At 48.9% G+C, this 27,969-nt stretch overlaps 3 protein-coding genes across 3 annotated transcripts; 1 reads left to right on the plus strand and 2 right to left on the minus strand.

Annotated features, from left to right (window-relative positions):
* Positions 1-974: 974 nt before the first annotated feature.
* EsH8_I_000335 (uncharacterized protein) lies at positions 975-2,030 on the minus strand (the record flags this gene model as incomplete). The annotated part of the gene is made up of 1 exon (XM_083267748.1): positions 975-2,030. The coding sequence occupies one exon, from the start codon at positions 2,028-2,030 to the stop codon at positions 975-977; it is 1,056 nt and encodes a 351-aa protein (XP_083118186.1).
* An 8,244-nt stretch (positions 2,031-10,274) lies between these two features.
* Positions 10,275-10,833, plus strand: EsH8_I_000336 (uncharacterized protein; the record flags this gene model as incomplete). The annotated part of the gene is made up of 2 exons (XM_083267749.1): positions 10,275-10,354; positions 10,404-10,833. The coding sequence occupies 2 exons, from the start codon at positions 10,275-10,277 to the stop codon at positions 10,831-10,833; spliced, it is 510 nt and encodes a 169-aa protein (XP_083118187.1).
* Positions 10,834-25,386: 14,553 nt separating this feature from the next.
* On the minus strand, positions 25,387-27,455 carry EsH8_I_000337 (auxin efflux carrier; the record flags this gene model as incomplete). Its single annotated transcript, XM_083267750.1, has 3 exons — positions 25,387-25,473; positions 26,173-27,183; positions 27,240-27,455. 3 exons carry the CDS (start codon positions 27,453-27,455, stop codon positions 25,387-25,389), a joined length of 1,314 nt encoding a protein of 437 aa, XP_083118188.1.
* Between the last annotated feature and the right edge of the window lie 514 nt (positions 27,456-27,969).

Here is a 27,969-nt window from a genome sequence, read left to right on the forward strand (position 1 = left end):
GATCATGTTACTCGGAACGAAGCATCGATACTGGCAGCGGCTGTTCAGAGGTTGAAATGTCAGCCCTATGACTGCCTCGGTCGACCTGTGAAGTTTCTCGCGCACTGGTCGCTTAGCAGAATCTGCCTCGACAGACCTGTAGATGGCTACTGCCACATGGTAAGTTCATGTCATCGTTATGATTCTTGAAAGCTCCTTGGCCATGATGAGTCCAGCATCTAGCCCACCAAATGCCATATCTTGTGATATCCTAGAAGCTAGCTAACCATTATTGGCGTAATCTAGGATATCTACTTGAACTTTTCGAATAAGAAGGTCAGCATGTATCCGACGCATTGTGACGCACACGGCGAAGAGGGGCTTCAGAGTGTATATTCGCGAATAGAATCCCGAGAATCTCTTACTGGATTCATGAATTGCTCGCTGCTGGCTTAATGAATACAAACTTATGGTGACATAGTTTCAACAGTTTGAAGATGGGTACATAGCAAAGTTGTAGACAAGCAGCTTCGGACAGACACATCAGAATGGAATCATCGGTTGATTATGATTTTGGGGTTCTCGTTTAGATGGACTTCCGACACCGAATAGTAGATTATATAGCACAATGGTCAAAACGACTAAAGTGCTGGATGATTACAAACCCGAACAATCTCCCAAAAATTTTACTTACGGGAGGAAAGGTGAGCGTTTAGGATACCCTTCGTCGACTCTACCTTAGTTTTCTCCTACGTTGACTCATTTATAATGGACTCGGACTTTTGATTACTGCCACCCGCATCAAAATTGCCATGTACGTTTCAACAAGTATAGAAAAGAAAATTATACAGATCAAAGAAAAGAATGCATTTGAGTTATGCAATACTCCACATCGCAGAGTACTTCAACCCCAGTACGAAGAATTTGTTACCTGAGAGCTTGGCTTTAGAATTCGAAAATGCTGCAGGTTCAATCTATCAATTCAGGAGATATCCTTAGAAATACACTTCATAAGATTTGGCCGCGTCCAAAATCATCTTTTCAAAGGTTATCCAACCTTTTCCCGTTGCTTTCACAGCCTTTGTTGCGTCAACGCCTCTCGAATCGGGGCCCTCGCTGTAGTCTGCAAGGTATCCCTTGCCTGGCTCTCCCTCCAAGATGATACCTCTCCTGCTCGGATACGCCTTCCGCAGAAGGTCGTAATAGGCCTGGGCGTTGGCCAGATTGCCATTGCCACCAGCGATAAAGCGCTCGCCATCAGCGGCATCCGGCTTATCAACCGCGAAGACGATGAGTCGTCCGACATCGCGGGCGTCGACGTGCGTCCCGTTGCCCGGCCCCACCGCCGGCACCTCCTCGCCAGCCATGGCGCGGTACGCAACAATGGCAGTATCGCTCAACTTGGCCGGGTCCTTGGGAAGGATCAGCGGCGGGCCGGCGACCCAGACCGGGTTAATCGCCGTCATGCTGAACTTGACCCGCTCCCGGTTCTTCTCCCGGAACTCCCAGAAAGCTCGTTCGCCCTTGACCTTGCTCGCGACGTAAATCTGATGGCCCGTCGCCTCGTTGCCCAGCCGCGCGAGGTTTTCCTCGGCCTCTTCGTTCCAGTCCGCCTCCGTGACGACCCGCCCTTGGTACTGCGCGCTCGACCCCCTGATTGCCGCGATGGATGAAATGTACACGAATGACTTCAGCCCTGGCTCCTTGGCCGCTGAGTCCAGGATGCCAAGCGTGCCGTTGACGGCGGCTCCCAGGACATGCTCGATGTCCGTGTTGGTGAAATTGACTGGGCTCGCAAGGTGGGCGATGGCAGCGACGCCCTTGACTGCTTCATCGAAGGCGCCCTGTGCTGTGATGTCGGGCACGATGGCTATGGACAACTGGCCGGATGCCGCATATGAAGGCAGTGCATCGAGGAGATCTTTGGCGGAATTTGATGACCGGACGGCGCCACGAACTGAGTAGCCGGCTAGGAGAAAGGCCTCAACGGTTCGAGCTCCGATGAAACCATTCGCGCCCGTGACTAAAACGAGGCCTTTGGTTGACGACATGGTTGGATATTGGGCAGTATGAGCTGTATGTGAATGAGCCCGCGATTGAAATCTGTACCAATGGCTGTAGCTTGGCGAGAACTAAAATGAAGTGAGGAAGTTGCTGTTCGTCCCGTTCTCCAAGTACTAAATGTCGTCTGAATAAGGTACGAGCTGACGTATTCTTGGTCCGGCTTTTAGATGTTATCTACGACGCGATTTCCTTATCGCCAGCTTTATCCCCGCGTCTTTGTCAGATAAAGTCCACGGACAAACGAGACAACCCAAAGCACGTGTTGCAATTTGAAACATATGAGCCTAGCGCTTGTATTTATCTGTCGGGGTTTGGGGCGACGGATGCGCTGAGGTCCACACATCGGCACGGAGTTCCGAAGGACCACAGAACCCGGATTTTGCGGCAACAAGCGGAAAGCCCGACATTGCTTGCAAATTCTTGGACGTGGATTTCGATGGTTCGGCACTACCAAACTGTGAACAAGGTGGAAACGAGCTAATTCTGGTGTATATGTCATTGCAATTCGAACTGGGAGAGGACCTCGTCATAATTCACTGGACACTAGCGGTCGTGACTGAGGGAAAATTAATGAATATTCATGCTCTGGTGCTCCCTATTGTACTTTTTCTGCACACCAGGGCTAGTAACCAAGGCCTTTTTTCTTCCTTTTTTTCTTCCTGTAAATACAATTAATAGAACTGGCAGCAAGGTATGTGACCTCATTGAAGCGCTTTCTACTTTGACAGTAAAGCCATGAAGCCTCGGCGAGCTACATACTTCAAGAAAGCTGACCGACCGACGAAAATTTCAAGACTAATCAACACCAAGCACAACTCTAGAACACTCGTTCACTGTATCCTAGCGCTCCTATGTGTAAGAGACCTCCCTGACTGTTATCAGGGTTCCCAAAACTGAGAAGGCCAGACAGGGTACACCGGGTTATGGCAAGGTTGAAACATCAGGGCAGTGTGTCGGGCCGAGTGAAGAGGTCGATTGACTGTAGAGTATGGTTGTGACTCTTATTTTAATCTGCATCCTCCGACCTACTGGCGCCTGTGGGCGCTGGTAACTCATTGATACCGCCCCTGCTGTCAACATTTCCGATGGGCCGCGTGGGTTGATCCCCGCCCCATTCCAGTACATAAGTGGCAGTTGCTCTCAATGGGTATAACAAAGTAAGTCAGTCAGTCCATTCAGGTAAGCTATCCTGGAGGGCAGAAGACTCAAACTAGACAGTATCGGTTCAGATTCGACTTAATACAAATAATAGCAGCGCTCGTTGTACTACAAACTCTACATACTTCAATGATGTGCAATTTGCCATTACAATGCCGGTCGTCCCTCATGAATTGTCCGTCAACTTGGCAGCATTGGCAGCAATCCTTTCTTCCTCGTACACCGGTAGCGCTGAAAGATTTAAATGCCCAGTCGATACCGGCCCAAGCTGAGGATGCACCAGCTGGCCCCTCCCCACATATGGCTGATTCTTATGGGCCCATTCACGAATGCTGTCGAAGTTGCGGCACTGGTGTTTGTTTGTCCAGACTGACCATGGCTCGAGCCATCCGTCAGCCCAGCGCTGCGGGATCAACGTCAAATCTGCATGGCATTGAAGTGAGAGGCGGATCGAGTCAATGCAGTGAGCTGTGGGAGTGTATCGTTAGCCACGTCTGAGGCCAAATTGGGATGATACGGCGACCCCACTTACGAATGTGCATGTCCGGCGGAACTTGCTCATCCGTCGCTGTCATGGGATACATTTTATTGTACAGGATCGTCTTTTTTCGGATGTAGTTGAGGCAATGCAGTTGATGAAAGACATCCATGCCAAGGAGATACCCAGACTTGTCACTGAACTGCACGCGGTCAGGAGCTAGTTCTCCTATGTCCTCGAGCTTGGATTCCTGTATCTTAAGCCATCCCTCTGCGAAAGGAAAACGTGCACCCTTTTGTTAGCAGAAGCATCCTCAACTATAGGCGGAATGTTCCAGATGCGAGATTACTTACGGTTGGGCCCGATACTCAAGTTTTCCCAGGCTTTGTCCGCCACCTTCGGGTCGAGGCTTGTGTATGCCGACTTGGATCCGAGCCGTAGATTCCACTGAGCATCTTCCAGCTTAACGGGGGCGTTTGATGGCTCTAAGTCTTGTCAGCCTTTTGACGCTCACTGCAGTCTCTTCCGCGCCAGGCCACCACTTCCATACCGCATGCACCTACCGTATAGAGTCAGTTTGCCAAAAGCTTGCACTCGTTGTGGCCACAAGTTGGATGCAAAAAAGATGAGATTCAGCAAGAGGAGGAAGAACTGCAGGCAAAACAGATGGGCATGTACTCTCCATGCCGACCTGGCTTTTGGCGCAGCCAGCCTGTTGCCGCTATCCCGATGCTGCTCCTCTGTCGCCGAGATGAAGGGGTCCCTCTCGCTGTCTGATGATGTACGCCCTGAAATCATCTTTGATTTGTTACTTGTCTATATCTTTCCAAGCAATGTCGTTGCCGGTGGGGATTGAGTAGACAAGAAAAGTGTGAGCTACCTATCAATGGGCGCATGGAGCGGAGCCGTAATCCAGGACCTACATCTCAACTCCAGATCCACACCGCTGCCCCGGTCCGGTGTTTCGGACCTGTGTACTGGTCTCTAGCACCCACGATCCGAGCGGAGACCAGACTCCTGGACCTTAGGAGACAAATCTACATATTCAACAGATGACAATAGATATACATTTGCTGCGTAATTGCCATACCCCTATCCACAACATGGGAAACATTTTGAAGCAAGAGGGAATACTTCATCTTTTCCGCCTTTTCCTTCAGAGTTCAAAAATACTATGCAGTCAGATTATACTATGCTTCTTCGCAAAGGACCGAGCCTCGTAGTTGTTACTAGTTATTTAAGAAGAGCCCAGGCACGCAGTCCGTTTCGCCCGTCTCCAATGTCAGCTTGTATCCTACAAAAATCCCCACATGGCAGGCGATTATTCCCCAACACATCCCCTAGTGTCATGACAAGCGTCTTCGGCAACAAGAAATATTCTCTTGGTGAGGATGTACTATCAGCAATAGCTACTTAATCGTTATGTATATTCATGCCTCCGGAAAGTAGACTATGTGTGCAGTGGCTGTGACTCGGCAAACTCCTTCAAGAGACCCCAGTCCCGGCACTCATGCACCACATCCATGCCATCGCCCTCTACATAACCCGGCTCCAAGGGTTCCAACGTCATGTCCGCTGCGCACTGGATTTCCTACTTAATGGTCAGCATACAAGAAACAAGACGAATCAATGAGGGTTGGGACAGAGTCCCGCGGTTATTGCATGCCTGGCGAAGAAGATCGAAGCAGTGTCCCAGATGAAGTCTGCTACCAGTCTTGTCGTCGTTTTCGGCGTAAAATGACTCGTGTCGCTTCGGATCCGTTGTCAGCAGGGTGAATTCTTCGCGGAGCGCGGTGAGGCAGTGGATCCTGTGGAACATGCTAAACACTCGGACCGAGTCTCCGCCATCCGGTGCTCTCCAGCGCGTTTTCCACCATTTCTCACTCATCGAGGCGTGCCACCTCTCCTGCGTCGCCTCATTGAATTGGTAGAACTCGGGGCGCTCAACGAAGGTATATTTGATTTTGGGGAGTTCGAGGGGGTATGAATAGATTGGGCGGGTCCATTTCCAATGGAAAATAAATACGAGAACGAGGGTCGCAGTTGTCAGCCAAAGTTGCAACCACGGGAAGGCAGCGCCGCGGGGCTCCGCAGAGGCTATTCTCATGGTTATTCGATCTCCGTGGGATCGATAGTATTGAAAACTCGTAGCAGGCTGTCAAAAATGGTGTCAGTTCCCAAGAATGCACCTGACTAGCTCAGCGCATCTCGGGTTGCATTATATTGCGCCGGTATTGCAGGTTGCCGCAGGACCCGCCCGGTGCCCTATGGTTTCCGGTCCGGGGCCACGGCCTTGCGGATCCTAAGGTGGTAGGTACCCTCAAAGATGCACCAGATTACGAAGGGAAGCCAACCAACTGTTTGCCATTGTCGCCTTTGATCACCAAATATCGAGCCACTTGATGAATCAACACCGATTAATGGAAACGGGGAAAAATACGGGCCAACTCAATGCTTTCCTTCAAGTGTTCATATGCGGCAGTGAATCTTGCTGCATCCATTGCGCTATTATGGCTTTTGTTCACAGGCCCCCCCCTCCCCGTGGCAAGCGATGAATTTATGCCGGTGCTGCATTCCTCCCCAAAGTTCATCCTCTTTGATCCGTCCTACACCAGTCTGGCCAACGTCTCCGATGCACAATGGGAGAGCCTAATCCCAGAGTCAGGCGGTGCAGTCCTGGCAACCAATCTTACTTCCGGTTTCCATTTCTGGGCAAATCTGGCCGTTTTCCATCAGCTGCAATGCCTGAAGGACATACGCGGTCAGTTCGTTGCTGTCGCAAAGTCATGGGACAACGCCGAGGCTTTTATGAAGCACCGTGGCCCAGGATCGGATTACGACCTACTTGGGCATTGCTTCGATTATCTTTATCAGGTATTTGTTCGCCCAACCACTGTTTCTCTCACTCCGAATACCAACATGAATTTGCTTTCGCAGGGAATATTGTGCCACGCCGACACCACCCTCGAGACTGAGGCTGATTTGGCGCATGGCGTCAAAATCCGTGATGGGAATGCATTGTGGCACTCTTGCAGGGATTGGACAATCTTGCGGGACTGGGCTGCTGCATCCGGAAAACCTCATGAGGTAGGCAATATACATACAATTAAAGACGTGATCGCTGATAACTTTTGAAACCCATTTAGGACCCCCTTGTTAAGGAGCACCCGTAGATTTTGGCTTAAAGAACTTTTTGGTGTCTTCGTTCTCTTGTCTTTACTAGAGCGAATATAAATGCGTCGAAGTTTATCCCGGAAAACATAGCATAGAATTGGATCAAATCCCCGCATCTTAGATATCAATCAATAGTTATATTACTACCGGAAGCAGTATCCTTGGCCAACAGTCTGACCAGCTAAGTTCATTGGTTTAATAAACGTGGCTCAATAGCTTGCTGGCCACGGAAAGATTCCCGGCTGGGCGTTGGCGGCATGACTCGGTCCGGTCCTACCGGACCGCTTCGGGATAGGGATCGCAAAATATCGTCAAATATTCACAAGGCAAAGAAAAAATCACCTGAACATTCGTTTGATCGAAAATTTTCTTACTCCAAAGGGCCATTTCTTAGAAAATTTTCAGGTACTTTCTCTGGCAAAGTCTCGAACTACCTATCTGTAATCGCTGTTCTCATTTCGCCACGGATTAGTTACTGCCGTCTCCGGGGCACTTCGGATCCGCCATGCGTGCGGTCAAAATATTCCCGCCGGCATTACGCTACCAAAAGTTGGAGAGTGAGAGCCACGAAGGTGACGAGGAAAGCGCGAACAGTGATGCCAACTATGATCAATATGCAGCCCGATCGACTGAGCGCTTGGCATGGGTCTTCACAACCGCAGTCCTCTTAATGTGGATTATATTCCTGTACTACACCAGGGAGCCGATCAAAGACACGGATTCCTCCCTATACTCCTATGAGAATGGATTCCACACTGACATAGGTATGTCGAGCCAACGAAACAGAACCATGACATTGAACTAACCGTCAGGACAGTGGCGGCCGTTCCTCATATCTCGTTGGAAAGCATCGTATATACGGGCGGTGTCGAGAAGGATGCCAATGATAAGTTATTCTTAAACCTAACGGGATCGCCCATAGTTTATGTCGGGGACCCATCTCCTGAAATTGATCAAAACTGGGAAAACTTGGAAAGTGGTAAGTTGACCATCTAGTGTTATGTCCTGCAGTGGCTGGCAGCGCTAAATCGTTTAAGCAATTGATATAATACTCAATCGCACTGAGACGACAACTAAAGACGGGGGTATTATCAATACCATGAAAGAGCCTGGTGAAAAGGGAATGTATCGGGTCAGGTATTTCTCCGAGTTCAGATTCTCACTCTCATGTTCTCAGTCTAACAATCGAGAAGTGTGGATGTTATTCATTCTTTACACTGTGTAAACCAGCTCCGAAAGGTTATCTACGCCGAACACTACTTTCCCAAGTCACGGAGCAGTGACTTCTTCTTCGTACATATGAGTAAGTTTTATTCCTGAGATTTATGGGAGTTTATCTCAAGACTGCTTGTGCAACAATAGCTGACACTGCTTTACTGGCAGACCATTGTGTTGAGCATTTGCGGCAGGCAATACAATGCCACTCAGACCTGACCCCTCTAGTCTACAGATGGGATGAGACGACAAACTTGGGTGGCCCAGTGTGGACATCAAAGCACACGTGTCGGAACTTTTCCAAGCTTTTGGAATGGGACAGGACAAGAGCTGCACCTGATTTGAATGAGAAAATGAAGACGTTGGAGGAAACCACAAATACGGGTTAGAAATTCGAAACTGGGTCGATTTATACAGGGATAACGATACTTTGCTTGGAGTTCTAATTTCGAAATACATGCTGCCGTTGGCAATCAATCACTTATATAAGATGTACTCGCGGGTTTTGTCCTTTCGATGCAGTGAGCTTGTGACCTTCCTGCACCATAATCCCAGCGGCCTCTGATGAGCAAGCTTCAGCTTACCAAATTTAGCCTCTGCAGCACTGCCTCAATCAAAGATTGGGTTTCTATTTCGTTGCAAGAGGCACATTTTGCGACGCAATAACGAATTCCTAGGTTCTCGATAGTCGAGTACCATCTTTATTTTTTACATGTTCCACATACATCATTCAAATGCAAATTTGATAAAAACATTATAACCAAAGCCTCAATGCATCGCGTGACTTTCAAAATTTTGTTTTGATAGCTTCTAGTCAATATTGACGTAGCACTCGGCTGACCCTGTCCACATGACTGTCTCGCTTTGCGCCTCCCGTATCTCAGGCTTATTATAGTTGATAAGTCTGTCTAAGCAATGGAGCAGATGCTCCTCGTCCAATACCTTAAATCCGAGACCTCTCCTCTTAGATTGTCCATGCTTGATCAATGTTTTAAGAATATATTCGCAGTGCCGGTAGTGATAGTCGTCACTGGTGTATGTCACCGCACCCATCTCCCCCGTCCATACCTTTTCTTGCGAGACAGGTTTCGTACGCGCCTCATCCTCGAACCACTGATAATCTCGGATATCAAAGAGCTCTTGAGTGAGCTCCGGGTCATGGCAAAGACGGGGAATCCAGCCACCATGCACTGGGTCGAAGACACAATCGCGCTCTCGAGCGCCCTTGGGGTCCTTGACTCCGTTACAATATGTCTTATTGTAGGCCAAGGCGAACCCGGGAATTGAAAGCATTGTACCAGCTTGGGGTTCCAGTGCACCAAGCCGTTTTCTGTTTACGGCAGGAAGGTTGTCGACGGCTTCCCAAGCCAAGAATAAACAAGCAGCCCATGTGACAATGCAAGTGATAGCTGTTCCGATTGCCCAGCAGAGTTTGAGTGAGCGGAGCCAAGTTGTGGCAGGTTTGGGTCGCTGGTAGGTGGTACCGGTACCATCATCGCTACTGGTATCTTCATTGTCGGAATCAAGGTGCAGTTCGTCGTAGCCCGGCATGGTTGCTTTCAGGCGATTCGGTACGACCATTGTGCCGGTTGTCGCTGAAGTTGTTGATCGTGTCCTTTGCAGCAAGACAGAATTGGTATTCGGCGTTCTGTATCTAATCAATAAGATGAATGACGCGTATGGCCTTCTCTGGGATTGTAACAAGGTGGAATTCTTAACTACTATGCTACCATTATCCGATGTGCGCTCCGGCATTCCGGACCACCGGATCCCATTCCGGCTTCACCAACCTCTGCCGGATCTGAAACCAAGCAAGAGGTTAACAGCTCTGAATATACTGAGTTTACGGATCTGACAAGAAACTCTCAGGATTCGGAACGGCAATCCCGAGTGTTTTGGTGCAAGCGAAGTCCCAAATTGTTCCCCGCAAGTGCTGCGAAGGACACTACCGATGGTAACGTACCATACGAAACTTATGACCAGAGAAGCAGGTCAGTTGCAATTGAATTCGTGTGAGCTGACTCATTCTTAAGGCAGTTTTGAATAGACAGCCGACGTCTATGAAATTTTATATAACAAGCCCAGTCCAGCCTGTAGTCATTCCTGTTTTCCACTCATCCATAACACAAGCCTCCAGCAGAAGCAACTCTATCAATCAGTCACTCATCTTATCAACGTCAATACGTTTTTACATCTCATCATAACAATGTTGTTCTCCAAGGCTACGGTGTTGCTTGTCGCACAGCTTGCTTCTATTGCTGCCGCTGCGCCTGTTGCCAACCCTGAGTTAGTAGCCTGCTCTTCAAGATTCATCATCAGCTAACATACAGCTCAGTGTTCAGAATGGAGTAGAGAACTTGGACAACGTCGACAAGCGCGCCTACCTCATCCGGTACCCCAAGGAGGAACCCGATAACGCCGTCGAAAAGCGTGCCTATCTCATCAGATACCCCAAGGAGGAACCCGAGAGTGAGGTCGAGAAGCGCGCCTACCTCATCCGTTACCCTAAGGAAGAGCCTGAGAGCGAGGTTGAGAAGCGCGCCTACCTCATCAGGTACCCCAAGGAGGAACCCGATAACGCCGTCGAAAAGCGTGCCTATCTCATCAGATACCCCAAGGAGGAACCCGAGAGTGAGGTCGAGAAGCGCGCCTACCTCATCCGTTACCCTAAGGAAGAGCCTGAGAGCGCTGTCGAGAAGCGCGCTTATCTCATCCGTTACCCCAAGGAGGAGCCCGAGAGCACCGTCGAATCCGATGCCTCGTAAGAGTCGTCATGGCCAAGGTCTGGCTGGCACAGCGGAGAATCTGTAGCAATCTTCAAGTTGTTATAGCTTTACTTCAAAAACTTTAGCAGATTGGCTATAGTACACTTCTCTATCAATTAGAACACTGGCTAGACCAATGGGACAATCGTTGACTGAAGAATGGGGATTAGAGTGGCCAGCAGGCCTAGTGTCTCCAAGGGCTCATTTGGTCACAATACAATTTACCTTCACTCTTATTAGAGCTATGTCACTGGCCATTGCGATTTTTGTGAAAACGAATTCGTTAACAGTTGATCGTCATCAGAAGTACAGTGATATGTTTAATATGATATACTGGCTTTTCTTTAGTTAACAGAAGCCGGATTGGTTCATGTCTCATCGTAACACGTTTACGCTTAGTATTATCATCATCTCGCTTCTTCAAGCTCAGTGACTTCTCACCATTGCGTATGTGGTGCACTTATCTTCACTCCCTAGTAGCTAAATTGGACTGGGTGTTGATGAACTGACTTTTCTAACGTCAGAATGCAATGCCACTTTGTCTGATGATTTTTCCCGCTGCCCTTGTCGTTTCTAACCAAGTTGCGTGATTTGAACGGTCGTTAACTATGTTTAGTTTGAAGTTCAATTCAATCACCATATAATCAGGGGTCTGTCTGAATATTTCAATAGTATAGATTCTAGGACGGAAATAAGAAAAGATAGACTAATTAGCGCATGGGCGGAAGGCTCTTTCAGTGGAACCCCTCCATGTTCGACACCCGATGCGATTCCGACCATGAGAGCAGAGCATCATAATCTTTACAAATATGATAGGATCCAGTACCACTTGTCCCAGGCTCTTTAGTATGTTTTGATTGACCTTCAAGAGCCGTGTCGGCACCACACATCAGCGAGCTACGCAAGTATGCGAAGCAATGTCTGGTATGGTCGAGTCTCTCAGGAGGTAACGACTTGCCGCTTTTAGACCGAGCGATGCCAAATAGAGCATCAAAGTCTTCTACCAGCTGGTGGAGGCAGTGAATTTGGTGAAAAATAGCGATGTTGTACACATCTTCACCATGGCTGTGGATTGCTGCTGGTAACATTTTATTCTTATGGTCTGCGACTGCCATAAAACCACCACCCACTGTGCACTCGATTCGTAAGCAGGACTGCATAACGCTTATGATAACATGTAGCAACAAAGTGTCATCTTACTTGGTATTGCCTTTAGCCACATGGGATCAGATGCATTAAGTGCATCAAAATGAAGTTCGGAGTCAAAACGTTTGATGTGCGTTCTAACTGCGTTCAGTCAGTGAAATCCCTGATTAACGAAATGCATTGAAGCTGAAACTGACAGGTGGGAACTTCTCCGTTGATTTCCCCCAAGATTGCTTCACCTGGGCGTGCTAGCCCAAGCTTCCACAACACCACGCATTGAAGCAGGATGGCGAATGATGCAACAAACAAAATGACCTCGCCGCGCACGCCTTTCACCTTCTTGAGGAACCTCGGCTTCTCTTCCTTGAGATTCAGCCAGGTGGCACGCAGTTGATAATTCGATCGCTGATTTGGCGAGTCGACAGACATGATCGTGGATAAGCGGAATGCGTGATGGAGCCTAACGAGGCGGACGAGTAACAACGAAAACTTTTGTTGTGATTAGCCTTTCTAGTCAAGGAACTGAAGATCTCTGCCTTCTCAGCGTAGGTCTGGCTCCAACAGATGGCTAGGGAATGGAAAATAAGTGACTACGGTCCGGATGAGGAACTGGTCCGAGCATGCAAATCCCAAACTGTCGCACCCTATCGCGGTTCCCACTGTTTCCGGCCGGAACCGACTCCGGTGGACTTGCCCGATTTCCTATTGAGCGGCCCACTTCTTCGGATTTCCAGTGGTAGCATGATCTATGCTCCCGAAGCCACACACTCCACGATTGTGAGCTAATCCGATCTCGACATTGACCTCTGGCACAAGTTTCCATATCTTTTAGAGATAAAGTCTTCTTAAAATGTTTCAGGTTGTCCGCGATGCAGCTCCGACTCGACCATCACAAGCCATTTATAAGCTGGAGTAAACTAGAAAGGCAGGGAGTGGATTGTATTTCCGGATGTTTTTATCGGTCCGGGATTTATTGAGGGGGCGGGAAGATTTGCCTGGGCACTTTCGTTCTATGTAAGGTATAACAACGGAGTAGTTTCTCTATGGGAGATTTAGATGCCCTTTTGAGCTAGGAGAACGGACTGGATCGTTTCTCAGTACGACAATCGATTAATCACTACGAATCCTAGAATATGAATGCCTTTCTGGAAGCTATCAGTCCCAGCTTCTTGCAACCCTTCAAAGAATGCGATCATACAGAGCGACTAAATGATGCCAGACAAACCGACACGGCTTACCTCGATGGGCTTCGCGGCTTGGCAGCTCTGGCCGTCTACACTCTACACTTTTGGCTTCCATTCGATCGATATGTTCTCTACGGCTACGGTGAAGGGATGAGCAATTCGTGGCTCGCCCTCCCCATCATCAGATGCTTTTACGCAGGACGCGCGGTGGTCAGCATTTTCTTCATCATGTCCGGTTACGTCCTCACCCTCAACCCGGCTCGTTGTTACCTACTGGGAGATTTCCACACTCTTTTTCAGTCTCTTTCCAAGTCCACTGTCAAACGAGCTATACGTCTATTTGTTCCGACTATTTTCTCAACGTTTTGCGTTATGCTCTTGGTCAGGGCTCACGCTCTACAAAGCGATGTTGAGGCTTTACCGGCACACTATTTACATCAACATCCGATCCACCAACCGACCTTCTGGCTTCAAATAGAAGACTGGTTAGGCTTTGTTACGACGAAGTTGACGAATCCTTGGCAGTGGGTTGAAGATATTTTTGGCAACAATGACGACTCCTTGTATGGCGTTCATCTCTGGACCATTCAAACCGAGTTTCATTGCGCCTTGGTTTTGTACTTTATGATTATGACTTTGTCTCAGACCAAGTCCATAATGTTGCGAAACTCTCTTTGGGCCGGCACTATGCTGTTTTGCTGTTTTTGGAGTCGCTGGGACGTGGCCCTCTTCCTTCTTGGCATGGCACTCTCAGTCTTGGATCTCCAAAGACTCCAACAAAAACAAGAAAATACGACGCTTTCGTCACCAGTATGGCAAAGTAGTCGGCAAAGGGTTTTCGAGATCGCTCCCTATCTATCACTTATAGCCGGCTTGTGGCTCGTTTCATATCCGGACCTCCGAGGCAAAGATGCGCTAGGCTTTCGACTACTCGGACTCATATCTCCATCCGAGGACTTGTGGCACACAATTGGTGCCGCCATAACCATGTGGTCGATACAAAGAATCCGTTTAGCTAGGAAAGTCCTTACATCCTCGATGCTTCAATACTTGGGCAAGGTTTCGTTCTCCATGTACATAATCCACCAGCCCCTTCTCGAGCTGGTGGGATGGAGGTTGAATAATGCACTTCGCGATCAAATCTCTCCACTGTTTGGACATTTAGGTGCGGATGTGGCATTTGGGGTTCGAGTTGGTGGTGTGATAGCATACATGCTTGTAACGTTGGTTCTTGTCTGCGCTTCCGATTATATGTGGAGAGCTGTAGACAAACCAACCTTGAAGCTTGTGAGGATGGCCGCAGATAGGTTGTAAGTAGACTATTGAGGGATTGGATATGACTACATGTTCCACAGGACAGTCTGTTGTGTCTTACAGAAATGCAGTTGCAACTTTACAGTCATGCCCTTATTGTCATTTTCGAAGCACCAACGTATTTGCTCGCAAATTGTATTGGTGCTAGCGGATTAACCCCCCTAAATTTACGCAAAGGATATTCAAGGTGTGCTGGGCGCTTAATAACAAGGTATTTATCCAAGCCAAAGGCGTTGCAGGGGGTCGTAGCAAAATCAACAATCTCAGTTGCAAATATTATATACATGTTCATCTCGGTTTCTATAACAAGCTGATGGAGCAGCTAGGTAACCAGTCGATCGTGTCAGAAAATCCACGCTATAGCTGAACATCTGATACATAATCTAGAGTAACACATGACATGAACTGCAACTCCGCTTTGGTGCTAGCTTGGCCTCCTCCCGATACATGGCGTGTGATAAAATCGATGCAATGATTTGTATGGTTAACCTGAACTGCCTGATCCGTCACGTAACCATTTTTTACGCCAGCGACGTGGGTCGACCTGATGGTATAGAGGCAATGCTCAACATGCCAGCTCTGCTCGGCATATACTGTCTCGGTTTTCGACAAATCAACCTGTTGTACAGGTTCCACCCCATTCGCATCTCTGTGCCACTTCCATGGACCATACTTTTCTATCCATCGACTAGATTCCTCCTTATCGTAGCACGCAGTCGGCACGTAGGCATAATTCATCAAATCCCAAACGCAGCCCTTGGCAGTGGCCTCCGCAATGGAACTGCCGCACGTCGCTATACGGGAGCCGGCTTGAACTTTGTTCATCGACACGACGCGATGATCCGGAGTTGGTTGTCTCAAGACTAGAATGCCCAATGTCGTCATGGCGCAAAGGCAAGTGATTGAGAGAATTACGTTTTGGAAATTAATCCATGGACGGGGAGCTGCCTCTCGACTAAGCAATCCTTTCTCGTCGTCTAACAGCCCTTCCATACTGTCATTATCTCGATGCATTGGTGAAGAATGGAGACTGATAGCGATTGAATGGAGTGTTGGGTTGGAAATGGACGTCTTCCCGGTCTATCTAGTTAGCAAATAATGCATCTTGTCAGAAAGAGTCAGGGAAAAGAGAGCGGGAAATCAAAAGGAGTCTTACGGGAGGTTGCAATAAGCCTGTTCATACAGCCTATCCACGGAGCTCGGCTGACATAGAATCAGATGCGTATGAGTTGGAGGCATGAAGACTGGTCTATGGAAGCGTACTGTCTGACGGAAATCAATTGCCATGGTCCTTGCGGAAACAGGGTCAGGTCTCTATACCCGGACAGGGATGTCAACACCACCGGAAACTCGGAGTTCGGTCCGAGCTATGCTACCAGCAACGACTTTTTACGGCTACGGGTTCCGTACATTTGGTCCAGGACTACATGCATGCGGCCATGAGAGCGGGAAGGACGCAATTTGAGAACACCAAGAGTTATATGTTCTCCATTCTTGAGTACTCTGAAATCCGAAAGAGCAAAAAACATGCGACAGACGAGATAATTGGGGGCTCCGAAATGGCCATATTATCGATGGCAAGAGTTCGCTATCCGGTTCCAGTTCTTCAGTTTTCAGAAAGGTTGAGTCTGAATAGATCCATCTCGTGCTGCTCAGCGATCGTTGCCAATTTATCTGTGATCAGTGCTTGTAGTATCTAGTTTGAAAGGGCAGATGTGACGCCTGTAGGATCGAGTAGGAGCGTCAAAACCAGTCTACAGTGGGAACCGCGATAGGGTGCAACAGTTTGGGATTTTGTATGGTCGAACCAGTTTCCCGTCCGGACCGCAGTCACCTATATTCCATTCACTAGACACATGTTGGAGGCAGGCCTACGCTGAGAAGGCAGAGAGACCTTTAGTTCCTTGACCAGAAAGGATAACATTATTGAGTACAAGTCCGGCCAACAAAGCACCAGAATAAACGGCACAGCCTCCAGAGCGCTTCCAACGACTGAATAGAGTTTTTCAGAGCCGACATAGGCCCCAAATCCAGCGTCTTCCGAACTTGTGCGTGACATTTTCGTTGTGGTACCGGAGTCTCGGGACCGTGGCGTCCGTGACAGTACCACACATGCACCGGACTTCGGGTTGGCAGTATGAACCGAGTCTGTGACACCCAAATGGGATTTTTCAGCTAAGATCAAGCAGGTTTCTCGCATTCTCAATGTATTATTTTAGCTGGTTTCTTGTAGATTTAGTTTATGTTTATTTAAGGGCTTAGGAAGTTATCCGTGTGCCATCAACTGAAGCGAGAAAGGATTCTCTCCTGCTACTATAATCCAGTACTGTGAGCCAAACCGACTAAGCCAGTAACCAAATTTGATAGATTTGGCGTGATACTGGCGAAAGGCCTCGTATCCTCACTGTTGTATGATCGCTTTGGGCCACCCATGAAAGCTGCGACCAATAATTCCAGATACGGAGGTCTTGATGGCAGTGATCCCCGATCATAACCCAACTGATGACCAAATAAGAGTCAAGATAAAGTGGGACAGAATTATGATCAAAGGTAAGGATATCGGGGCGGTGCATGATGCAGCAGTGGTGAGGATGGAGCCCAAACAAGCCAAGAGTCCGCTCCAAAGGCCCATCGTAGGTTGCTCGTGCGGCGCATATAGATCAACTGCCAGGGCTTGGAGGCCAGTGCGCAATGGCTGCACCATGATGTTGAGTACATACACGGGGGATTCCGCTATGATTCTAGTCACAATGGCGGAGTGATGAGATTTTGGGAGTCCCGGGAATATTCTAGCTAAAATGGCAGTTACATTCTCGAGCCCACGACGACATCAATGCCACCGGAGAGTATCAAGGTTCCTCGTTTCCCAAACCTGGGTTAGTCATAACCTTATTTGCTGATTTGCTAAGAATGGAAGAAATGACGAATCCGGACACGGGCCCGGAGATTATATTGCTTGGAAGCTGTGCCTTCGAGAAACCCAGAGATTCCAGGCATGACGGTGCGCATTAGCTTTAAATTGCTACTAAATCAAGCTTATCTTCTTAACAGGCCAAAATCTTGTTGAATCACTCACGCTAATAGAGTTCCCCATGCTACTACCCAGCTTGAATTTGCCAGTGTCTCGTCTGGCAAATCGATCGCCAGTAATTTGTGCTAATTTACCCCATGAATGAGCTTATGAGGGCAATTGGCCTGGTCTGAGAAGTGAGAACCTCACTGATATGCTTGCATGCTGAATTGAGGCAAATCAATTCATACTTCCAGTATATGTCACTAAAATTGCCATCACCGTATCGAGCTGAAAGGCGAATTTCGTGCTATTTGCTGGCATTTAAACTGACATACTCGAATACAAGGTAATGTCAAGTATCCACGGCAATTGATAATGATGCAAAACGCCTCTTATAAGTCACAGGACCCCAAAGAGTTGTGTCAATCAAAGTTACCTACCTGTCAATGACAAGAATGCGTTAGTACCTCAAAGTCGCCTTATCTCAGCACCCTTGTAGGGAGGTTTTTTCTTTCCCTTGCTTCTTCTTAAATCATCCGTAAAGGGGTTATCACCCACATTTCGAAGAGACTTGCATTAAGTTAAGCAGTGTGGAAGCCATATTGGAAACACCATTTCAGTATCCCTTTCAATGTACTGTACATTGCTTCATATCCCACCAGCATCACTATCATCTGACAAAAGTAGCAAAGTAGTCGCTTGTGGCAGCAAATTAAATACCTGTATATTTCGCCGGGGTCATATATATTATATGCCGATAAGCCGGAATGTAGCCTATTTCTACATGGGTCAAATAGATAGTGTGCCGTTTTGAGCACTGTCAGCTTGACTCGTGTTACACATTTGCAACTTCGGCACCTGGTCATGTTTATTGTGGACTCGGGGCTTCTGCTAGGGTCAACCGCTAGAACTCGCCGGACCGGATAGTTTTGAGCGGGTCCTCGTCAGCTTACGGTCCGGAGAACGTTCAGTCGGGGTGAGAAAGACAAAATTTCCGGGTCTTTTCTGGAAGGGGCTATGAAAATTGGTGTTCAAGTCATCCATGGCTCGTCCTCCCATCGGTGGCCAGAATAAACCCGGGTAGTCGCCGTCCGCATGATGAAGATGTCCATTTTGCAACACTTGTCGAAAATTGTAGGTTGTCTCACTATTGAACACTCGGCATTTCAGTTATATTTTTTTCTTTATAGCCAAAATCTGACACTACTCTGCAGAGATTGTTCGATGGGTCATCTTATGAGCAACTCCGTTCTGGAGATGATGTCCCTGAGAAGGAGAAGGGGGGGCATCGAAAACCAACCAAAATCGTTTTCTTCGTCTTCGGTTTTTTGCTGGCAGTCATTCTCGCCGCAACAATCTTTCTCGCCGGCCTCCGGGAAGGCGAAAAAGGAACAGCCATGGTTGGCTTAAACGCCCCAGACTTGATGGCGCTGGACAGGGACCCACCGCCAATTCTGAACAAGAGCTGCGGGAGCACCCCGGATGAAGCTCGCGCTCGGGGCTGCGTTTTTGATATGCTGACAACTGCATGGACACCGGCCGAATGTGCCGATTTAGAACTCACAGAAGAGTGGCTGAAAGTTGTGCTTCAGTTCGAGACTTGGCCGTACTACTTCGACAAGCACAAGAAGCACCCACAAAACAATATGGCTCAGTTGAGATCCGGGGAATGGCACGGGGACCTGTGGTCAACCATGCGACTTCACAAGTACCACTGCCTTTTTATATGGAGAAGATTACACATGGCTTACCTAGGTGGCAAGCCTGCGGACGTTGTCATGAGAGGACTAAGGCACTCGCTGCATTGCGAGGAAATGATGATGTCCAACGACTCTTTGGACGCTGTTGCTGGTGTTCAGTCGGTTTATTATAGAGAATGTTGATTGCACCATTATCAGGTCCTTTTACATATATTTTCACCGTCTCTGAGAACACATGATTTACGTGGCAAATAAATACACTTTGGGGGGATCACTAAAAATCTTCATGATGCAGTAGCTCAAACCTCGGCTGCGGCCGAAGCTCCATTCCTTGAGATGTTTGAAATGCCCTCGATAAGTTTATCCAATTGAACAATACACTTAATGCTTACTCTTCGTTCTTAAGGAAACGAAAATTTGGAATTCAGATACATCGATGACATTACTTGCTCTCCCCATTATAGGCAACGAAATCGGAGCGTCTCCTCGGCCCTGTTGGCGAATGAGGTAGCTCGGAATGAGCGATGCGCCCTCTATTACCACTAAACCTATGTCAAATCAACAAAGCCTTTGGCACAGCCACTAATCTGAGGAACGAGCAAATACCGTGCATGAATGAAATAATATCCACAATGTTGTCAGGAACCCCGGAAGAAATGAGTTAATGTGCTCCGTAGAGAGAGGTTTCATGCCAAGTGACCCATTCCGGACAGCCCAGGGACATTCCGCGAAGTCCGGCCTGGTTTCTCTTTCGGTCCGGAGTCCCACACCAGGTCCCTCCCACCAATATAGGGTTGCCGGATCCGTCTTCGTGTAACACTGTGGTGCGATGCGGCCGTAGAAAGGCTAGTGAACTTACCAGGTGTGCGCGGCAGCGAGATCTCACCCTCCCATTACTCTCGTTGTTTCTACTGTAAGTGAATCTCTTTGGCAATTCCATCATATCGTTGAAGGATCGGCTCTGACACGTGTACAGCGGGAGAAGTCATTTCACCATGGAATCTGAAGATAATTCACGCCTCCTCGACGCAGTAGATGGCAGCGACGACGACGATAATCGCAGGAGCCCGCGTCCTGTCCATCAAGGAAGCTTGATCAAAATGGTCATCCAAGAATTCAAACAACGGCCACACGCACCGCCCTTGCTGGAAAGGATCACCAAGAGTCGGCTAGGGTGGTTCTTTCTCGGACTGCTGTTGGTGGTCTTGGGTTCGTCTGTGGTTTGGAACACGACGTTTCGAGAACGGCATGACAAATGTTGGTGTGGCAGCACTGTTGCCGATGCCGTTGCAATGGGCTGCGTGTATGACGATATCGCCGGAGACTGGCTCCAGGAGCGGTGTGTGGACAAGGAGCTCCTGGCCGAGTTTCGCCGAGCTGGTCCTGGTCCCGACGGTGCTTGGGACTACTATGAGGATCGCCACGGAAAAACCAAGATTAATGTCACAGACATGGCGGGATATACTCAGGCTTTTGGGTCATATTTTGGTACAAGACGATGGCATGCGTCCCACTGTCTCTATACCTGGAGGAAGCAGTTTAGAGGAGCACGGATGGGAGGCTCCTACGTGGAACCCTACGACGACACCGAGGAACACATCAAACACTGTACCATGATCCTCTTGAGCCAACTTGATTCACCCTCTGCAGTAGAATGGTTGGTACCTGGAAAGAGGGATCCAATTACGCATCAATAGTCATAGAAGTGGGTAACCAAATATCTCACTCACCGTCCATGCAAAGACAAAGTTGTGAATTAAACATAAGGTCCTCTGTTAATTGTGACGGCTTGCTTCGACCTTGAAGGTATGACGGCAGTGCAATGCCACTGCTGCGGCAGCTATCTCATGAATTTATCTCATTTTGCGATTCTAAAGACTTCACGATGCTTACAACCTCCGTAATGTTGTCGAAATACTCGTAGGAGGGCAACAACGACGACGACCTTCCAAAAAAGCCTTCCGCCATGGCGAGCAATGCGCGGAACTCACGGGAGCATTTTGGACGCTGGCAAAGACTGTGTACAACCAGGGCGAAAAGACCCAGCGTAGGTACATAAAGCAACGTTCTTTTGACGTAGAATATATTAGTTAACTTCAATCAACTGGATGCGCAGACAAGCACTCACTTATCGTATAGAACATTTTCGATCTTGTGAGTTGAGGCTAGGATGTTCTTTATCGACACCTCGACGGGTGCAGAGACCTTTGTGGTAGAAATCCCAAGCATAAAAGGAATAGCAAGAATTGTTTCGTGATATCGAAAGAAAAGAGTCAACGCGCTATTTCGAGCAATAGAGACGCCGACAATTGACGGTTGGTGGAGTTGAAGGCTTGTAGGCACGGATTTGTACCACGTATCAAGACGTGTGATCAACCGCAGGGCATCGTCGGTCACTGCTTGGACATCATCCACGCGCTGTCTGGCAAGGAGAGCCTTGGCACATATATCTTCACAAATTTTCGCATATTGGCATAGCGCATCCAGGTAGTCTTGCGAGTCGTTGGTACTGCTACAATCTTCGCCACTAGGCCACCTCGGGGGCGGATACTGAATGATGGATCCTGGGAGCATCTGTGAATATGATGAAGTCAGCATTATGTCCGTCTTGCAAGTTGACATTTGAGAAAGACTCTAAACAGACAGGAAACGTGTGCCATCGCATAGCGTACAGTTTGTCGATGCAAAACACAACCCAGCAGGCTCGCTTTAGACAGATACGAGATCTATTGTGCGATATGACCGATCGAATCCCCCCCTCAGAGTTGAGGCCCAGTGACTGAATCAGAGAAATAGTGTGTCCCAGGACAGTTGGCAGAAAGCTGAGGCCCACCTTGTGGGAGAGTAAGAGCTAGAATCCAGGCGTGTCGTCAGTATGAAATCGCCATATTCGGGTAGTTTCACAAACCAGGGCCACCATAGCCTACGGTTGTTAGCTTGTGTTCTCCAAGAATATCCAGCATAATAGACTACTGACAAGAAAAGTAGTGGGGCTGTCATCTCGCGAGATGACAGCCTCCTGGAAATCGGACAGAATCGCCGTTATTTGGTGGGCGAAACGTTCTTGCAGTTCAGGCTGAGTGAACGAGTCCCAAGCGGTTAAAATTCGAACCATGAAATTATCTGCGAAGGGATCTGAGGGCCATAGTTCCGGAGAAAAGCCGCGGCGCAAGGAGCTTGTGTCTACGAGACTAAGAAAAAGTTTGATCCTAGAAGAGTAAGCTCGAGTCTATATTGACGAACTTGACGGTAGGTTCTACCCTAAAACATCTTCGAAGCAGCCTAAATTTGTGTCAGTAAACAGTGGCTAACCGACTGCCCCCCGATTTTGCATTTTATACGTACGAGATATAACATCGTCCAATGGAGGGTCATCCGGGCCTGTCTGGCCGACCTGGTCTCGGACCATCTCGGGCTTCCACGATGTTGGTAGACTCGTATGATTGTATTTTGATAGAAGTGTGCCAATAATTTTCTCGAGCTTTTCGCGTGTCGCCGTTGTCATGTTGCAGCGGGCTTGCGAAAATGCCGAGGTTTGCCATGACGCTTTTATCCACGTCGGGGGCTCCCTGCCGGACAACGCCGGGAACAGCATTCTCAGTTGCTGGTGTGTTAAAGAAATGGAGACCGACTGGCGCCATGTTTCCGTCCGGCTGGGACTCTGGGACTTGCTTGCTGAAATGGCCGTTTCCGCTTGATTCAACTCGATCGATCTTGCGTTACTAACGGGCGTTTCAAGACCGGTTTTTGTTGGATTCACTTCTGCATATGTGTGAGACAGAGAAAAGAATGCCAACTACCTCCAAGCATCGCCTTTCCAAATTTTCGGATCAACAGTGCGTTTTGGCCGGGAACGGGGAAAAGAAATGCCGAGACGCTATTCTAGACAAAGGGTGCTTTTCTTACCTGTTGGGTCATTAATATGAGGCTCATCGTGGCTTGAACTGAATATCATATCCTTATGGATGCCTTCGGATGGGATGTGCAATAAGTTTTCCAGAAACAACCCAGTGTCTATGTCCATGTCTTTGTCCAAAGGGTAGTCGAAGGTCATATCCCAGTTGTCCGTGTCCAAGTCATTCATCGCATCTGGAGTGATAACCTCGGATATAGCAGTCTCAATAGGGCGCTCAGATGTCCTATGGCGTCGACTATTTGATGAAGCCCCAGTCCCTGTTTCATAAGAGCATGCGACTTTGTGCCGCTGAATATGTTAGCAAAATCACAAGTCAGTCAAGAGGTATCAACTGGTATACATACCTCACAAAATCTACAAGGACGTCGGCCGTCGCCTGATGTACAAGTTAGTCCCCGAAAATGGCCTTGAGAGAACTGATGCCTCTTACATCTGACCTTTTTTTGTCTACATTGTTCGCATGCGCCGCGCCGCCTAGTGATTCGGGGCCGATCATAACCGTCACAGGAAGATCTCTCAGACATTTCAACACCGGTGATGACACGTTAGTTGAAATGCGCATGCGCTTAACTCGATACCTGGCCGCGATCATTCCGCTTATCTTATACTCTGGCTAAGTATTTACTGGGTGTGGATTACACCACGATATCATGGACAACACGGCTCTACTGACTCGATTTTGTGTTCGCAGCCTTGCAGAAAATGGAGCCTCCGACGGCATATTTTGGCACCGACAAACTGAAGTTGATGATGCGACATGGGTACGCCCCTGCACCCCTAGAAGCTAGTTCCCAGTCATCAATTGATTGATTGGTTGCATATGCTAAGACATGCCGAGGTGGTTGTAGTTAACCTGACCGTTGGGAGGATGACGTTATCAAATGGTAGGGATGGCGATGGAACAGGGTTTTGGCATTCACCCAGGCAATGTACAGTGCATCGAAGGATACTTACTATCCGGCCACTGCGTGCGAGAGCGATTTTGGCTAAGGGCGGGGTAGAGCCAATTAAATTCATATATCGGAAATGCTTAAAATATTTGCCCAGTTAAATGCCTATATATTCGGCGTTTTTGGGATAAAATTGGGTATTTTCAAGTCTTGGCAAAAACGCTCTCTAGTGGCACTCAATGGTACCTCCGAAGGGGCGACTCATGCCACGGTGTAGATAGAAGTCGGGTTTCAATTTAGTCATTAGGTAGAGTTTGATCGTCAGCCGCCTCATATATGGAGGAAGAGAGCAGGTTTGGCGCCCGGTCTCTAACGAAGTCCTGGAGAAGATAGTCGAAACACGTTGTGGCTTCTTCGCTGGGTCGCTGAGCTGGAGTGAACCACCATTACGATGCCTTGGCTCCTGCGCCAGTAACCTTCGACGACGACTTCTGTGATAGCAGGTGTCAGTTGCCCAAAGTTGAAATATTTACAAGTATACTCCCTGCAAGCGGCTGGATGCATGTTTACGGTTCACTACAGTACCAACACAGCGTGAATTTTGGGGATGCGGAGGGACTGGTTGACCGGACCGCGCCGCCCACCACCTCTTGAGCCGGAAGCATGCGTTGCACACCACGAAAGTGGCTGCGAGAACAGACCGTTATGAAACTCAATTCTGCCATCTTCCAAGATGAGAAACAGCTGCGATATACTTCACTGCTGAGGATTGGTGTACCACATCCGCAGCGTAAAAATCCCCACCCGTTTCCTCCGCATCTTCCTCGCGATGGCCTAACAGCCTCCAGTGAGCATCAATTCGCTGCGAGACTCGGCCGGCCCCGTCTGAGGGCAATTTGATCGCCGAAGTGCTATCGGCAGTTGCGATTCTCTACCAATAACCAGATGGCTTGAGTCATTGTCCCCCAACAGGGTGTTCGGCCCTGTTGCCGGTAGAAGCAGACGGCATTGAGGTCCTGCCACCGTGTGGCAGATTCCGTTAGGCGGCAGGGTGAAGAGCAAGGATCAAAACTCAGTAAATCCAGGTGCCCTTAAATCCGGCACCAAGCTTGCTGACAAGCTGATTCATGACGCCCCCCTGGGACGAAGCGTGCTCCGGTGACACCCCGAAATTAAGATAACTCTAAAACGTCAAGAGCGATGTGACGGCTGACTGCGCCATTCATGACAGATCTCGGCCGGCGGGATGGGTCATGCTCCGACGATACCCTGAATTTAAGATGAGACTAAAACTTCAAGACCGAGGTGACAGTCGACCTGTACCGTTCGTGACAGATATCGGCCGGCGGGATGAGGCGTGCTCCAGTGACACCCCGAAATTAAGATGAGACTAAAACTTCAAGACCGAGGTGACGGTCGACCTGTACTGTTCGTGACAGATATCGGCCGGCGGGATGAGGCGTGCTCTGGTGACACCCTGAAAGTAAGATAAGTCTAAAACCTCAAGAGTGATGTGACGGCTGACTGCGCCGTTCATGACAGATCTCGGTCTGTATCATTATGTTCCGCTCCGTCCGTTTTGAGGTGCGACGCCCGCCAGTTTAGGTTGTCGAAGCCATCACGGAAAAGGGCGTCTCTGCTCCATTTAGAAGATACCAGTGAGGACCGGATTTTTAGCCGGGTCGGTGACGACCAGCGAATATCTGGTGTTGTATGTTTTTTGCATCTCACCACTTTTTTGGTTGTGAGCTTGTTTTATCTCAGCTGGTCGTTGATACCATCACCTATGAACCCATATAGTGTGCAAGGTTCATCGCATGTATGGCGAGACTCATGCAAGTGCAACGTGACAAAAAGTATCGATACGTCACGACTGGAATTGGAGGGTTGTCCACACCAAAGAACGTTGCCAATACTGTGTGTGTCTTAAGTTTGGTCTGTCTTAAATCCATCTGATTCTTTCTAAAACTCTATCCCGAGCTCGTTTGTGCCAACATCTCCTGCTAAGACTACATGGCTAAATGCAGTATCTACTTTCAGTTTCCGACCACCGCTTCGCTCGCCTTCAAGGCGCCAACAACAGCAAAACAAATCAAGGGCGAAATTACGTAAGACATCTGCAAAGCCGTCAGTAAATATCACTTCATGCACGAACAGTCCCGGTTTCAGAACTCACCGTCAGGAATTTGGCGATCAACATCTTCTGAGACTCTTCAGAGCCCTCGCAGTCCGCCAGCGCCGACAGCTTCATAGCCGGAGGTCCAGTGGGCATGAGCATCAAGCAGAACCACAGGAGCGCGTCCTTGGGCAGTAGGTTGGTCCGGCTGGCCAGCGCGTAGATGACGCCAATCGAGATGATCGGCCACAGGATGAACCTGACAAACGTGACCGCCATGAAGGGAACCGGAGGAACCCGACTCTCCTTCGAGTCGTTTCCGTTCTTGAACTGCAGCATTGCCTTTGAGAGCTTCACGCCGACCACGATGACCTGAAGGACTGCAAACAGCTCGCCGACGTTTTTAATGGCAGAAGTGAGCCAGGCATTGAAGTAGCCGCCTTCTTCCGGCTCATTGAAGAACAAGCGGTGAAGAGCTGGAACGAGGCCAACCAAAGCGCCGAGAAGGGCACCAATTACAGGCGCGTTAATAAAACTGTACAAGAAATCGAGGATCGAGCGAGTAGTTGGCGACAGGGAAGACCAAAACTTGCTGCCCTTACCGTAAACACGGTACTGCGCACGCGTCCCCTTGGCGGCCGCTCGCCGGGGCAGGAGTGAGGTTTCCTCATTCCTCTCCACGGCCTCTTGCTCTTGAGACTCGAGGTCATCTTCACTCTCGTCTTGGTCGTCTTCTTGGTCATCCTCGGCCTTGTCAGGGGCCTCTTCCTCTTGGCCGTTGAGCAGTCTCGGCCCCAGAGCAAATGTCAACGAGTTTCCAATCATAGCGTTGACCAGGAAGTAACTCTTTGCTTTGGCAACTACACCCGAGCTGTCGTCGATAGAGCTGAGGATGCCGGTGGCGTCCAGAGACTGGACGAGCAAAAGTGGCAGACTGGTGGTGTTGTTGAAGGCGATTGCCGGGATGACCCAGTCAGGCATGCCCAGGACTTTGGTGAGAAAGAAGCCGATGCCAATCGAGACTATGGTGTAGAAGAGTGCCCATATCACGATGGGCACGTATCGAATCCCCTGAAAGTTAGGTTAGACAAGACATGGATGTAAGTGCTGGACTGGGCCAAACCTACAGTCTCGAGGTCAAGTTGAGACCCAACATTTGTAATCAGAAGGGCTGGGAGCGCCATCCGCACGCAAAACGTCGAGATCTTCTTGCTGCTGGCATCGTCAAGGAGGCCAAACTGCGCAGCAATACAGCCAGCGGCTATGGTGAGCAGCACTGACAAGGACGCCTGGAAGGCTCCAAGGAAGGGAACGAGGATGCTTTCTGTTGTGCTGTCCGACATCTTGTTGTGCCTGTGAGCGATTTGATCGGAAGAGAAACAAGAGAAACAGAACGGTGAGGTTTTAAAGGGAAACTAGAGACACGCGACGTGCTGCCAGACCTGCGTGTATACAGGGACAGGTGTCTTGGCGGCTATGCTTGGCACCAGGAACGTGGACGTCACTACGCACGGGCCAAGACGCCTCTGGATGTGATTTAGTGGTGCTCCTTGATCAATGATTCGTCTTGGCTGCTTTCGGTGCGGTGTTTTATGGTGTCTTCTTCCCATAATCGTTTAAACGGTGGTTTCTGGGCGGGTTTTCGAAAGCCAAGCATCGGTCATGGAAACCAAGCGTTGTCACTTGTCGATACAAGGTGTGTGATCCAAGCTACCGGCTCGGTGAGCTTCGCTGGGTGCCGCCTTTCACCGAGCAGCTGGGACGCGGGGCGCCGAGTGTGTGTCAAGCGAGCGACAGGCACAGAAGCTGGACAGGCCAGGTCCCCACAAATAGCCGAGCAAAACCGAATGGCCATGA

Source organism: Colletotrichum jinshuiense, chromosome 1, assembly GCF_051148585.1.
Source record: "Colletotrichum jinshuiense chromosome 1, complete sequence".
NCBI lineage: Eukaryota > Fungi > Ascomycota > Sordariomycetes > Glomerellales > Glomerellaceae > Colletotrichum > Colletotrichum jinshuiense.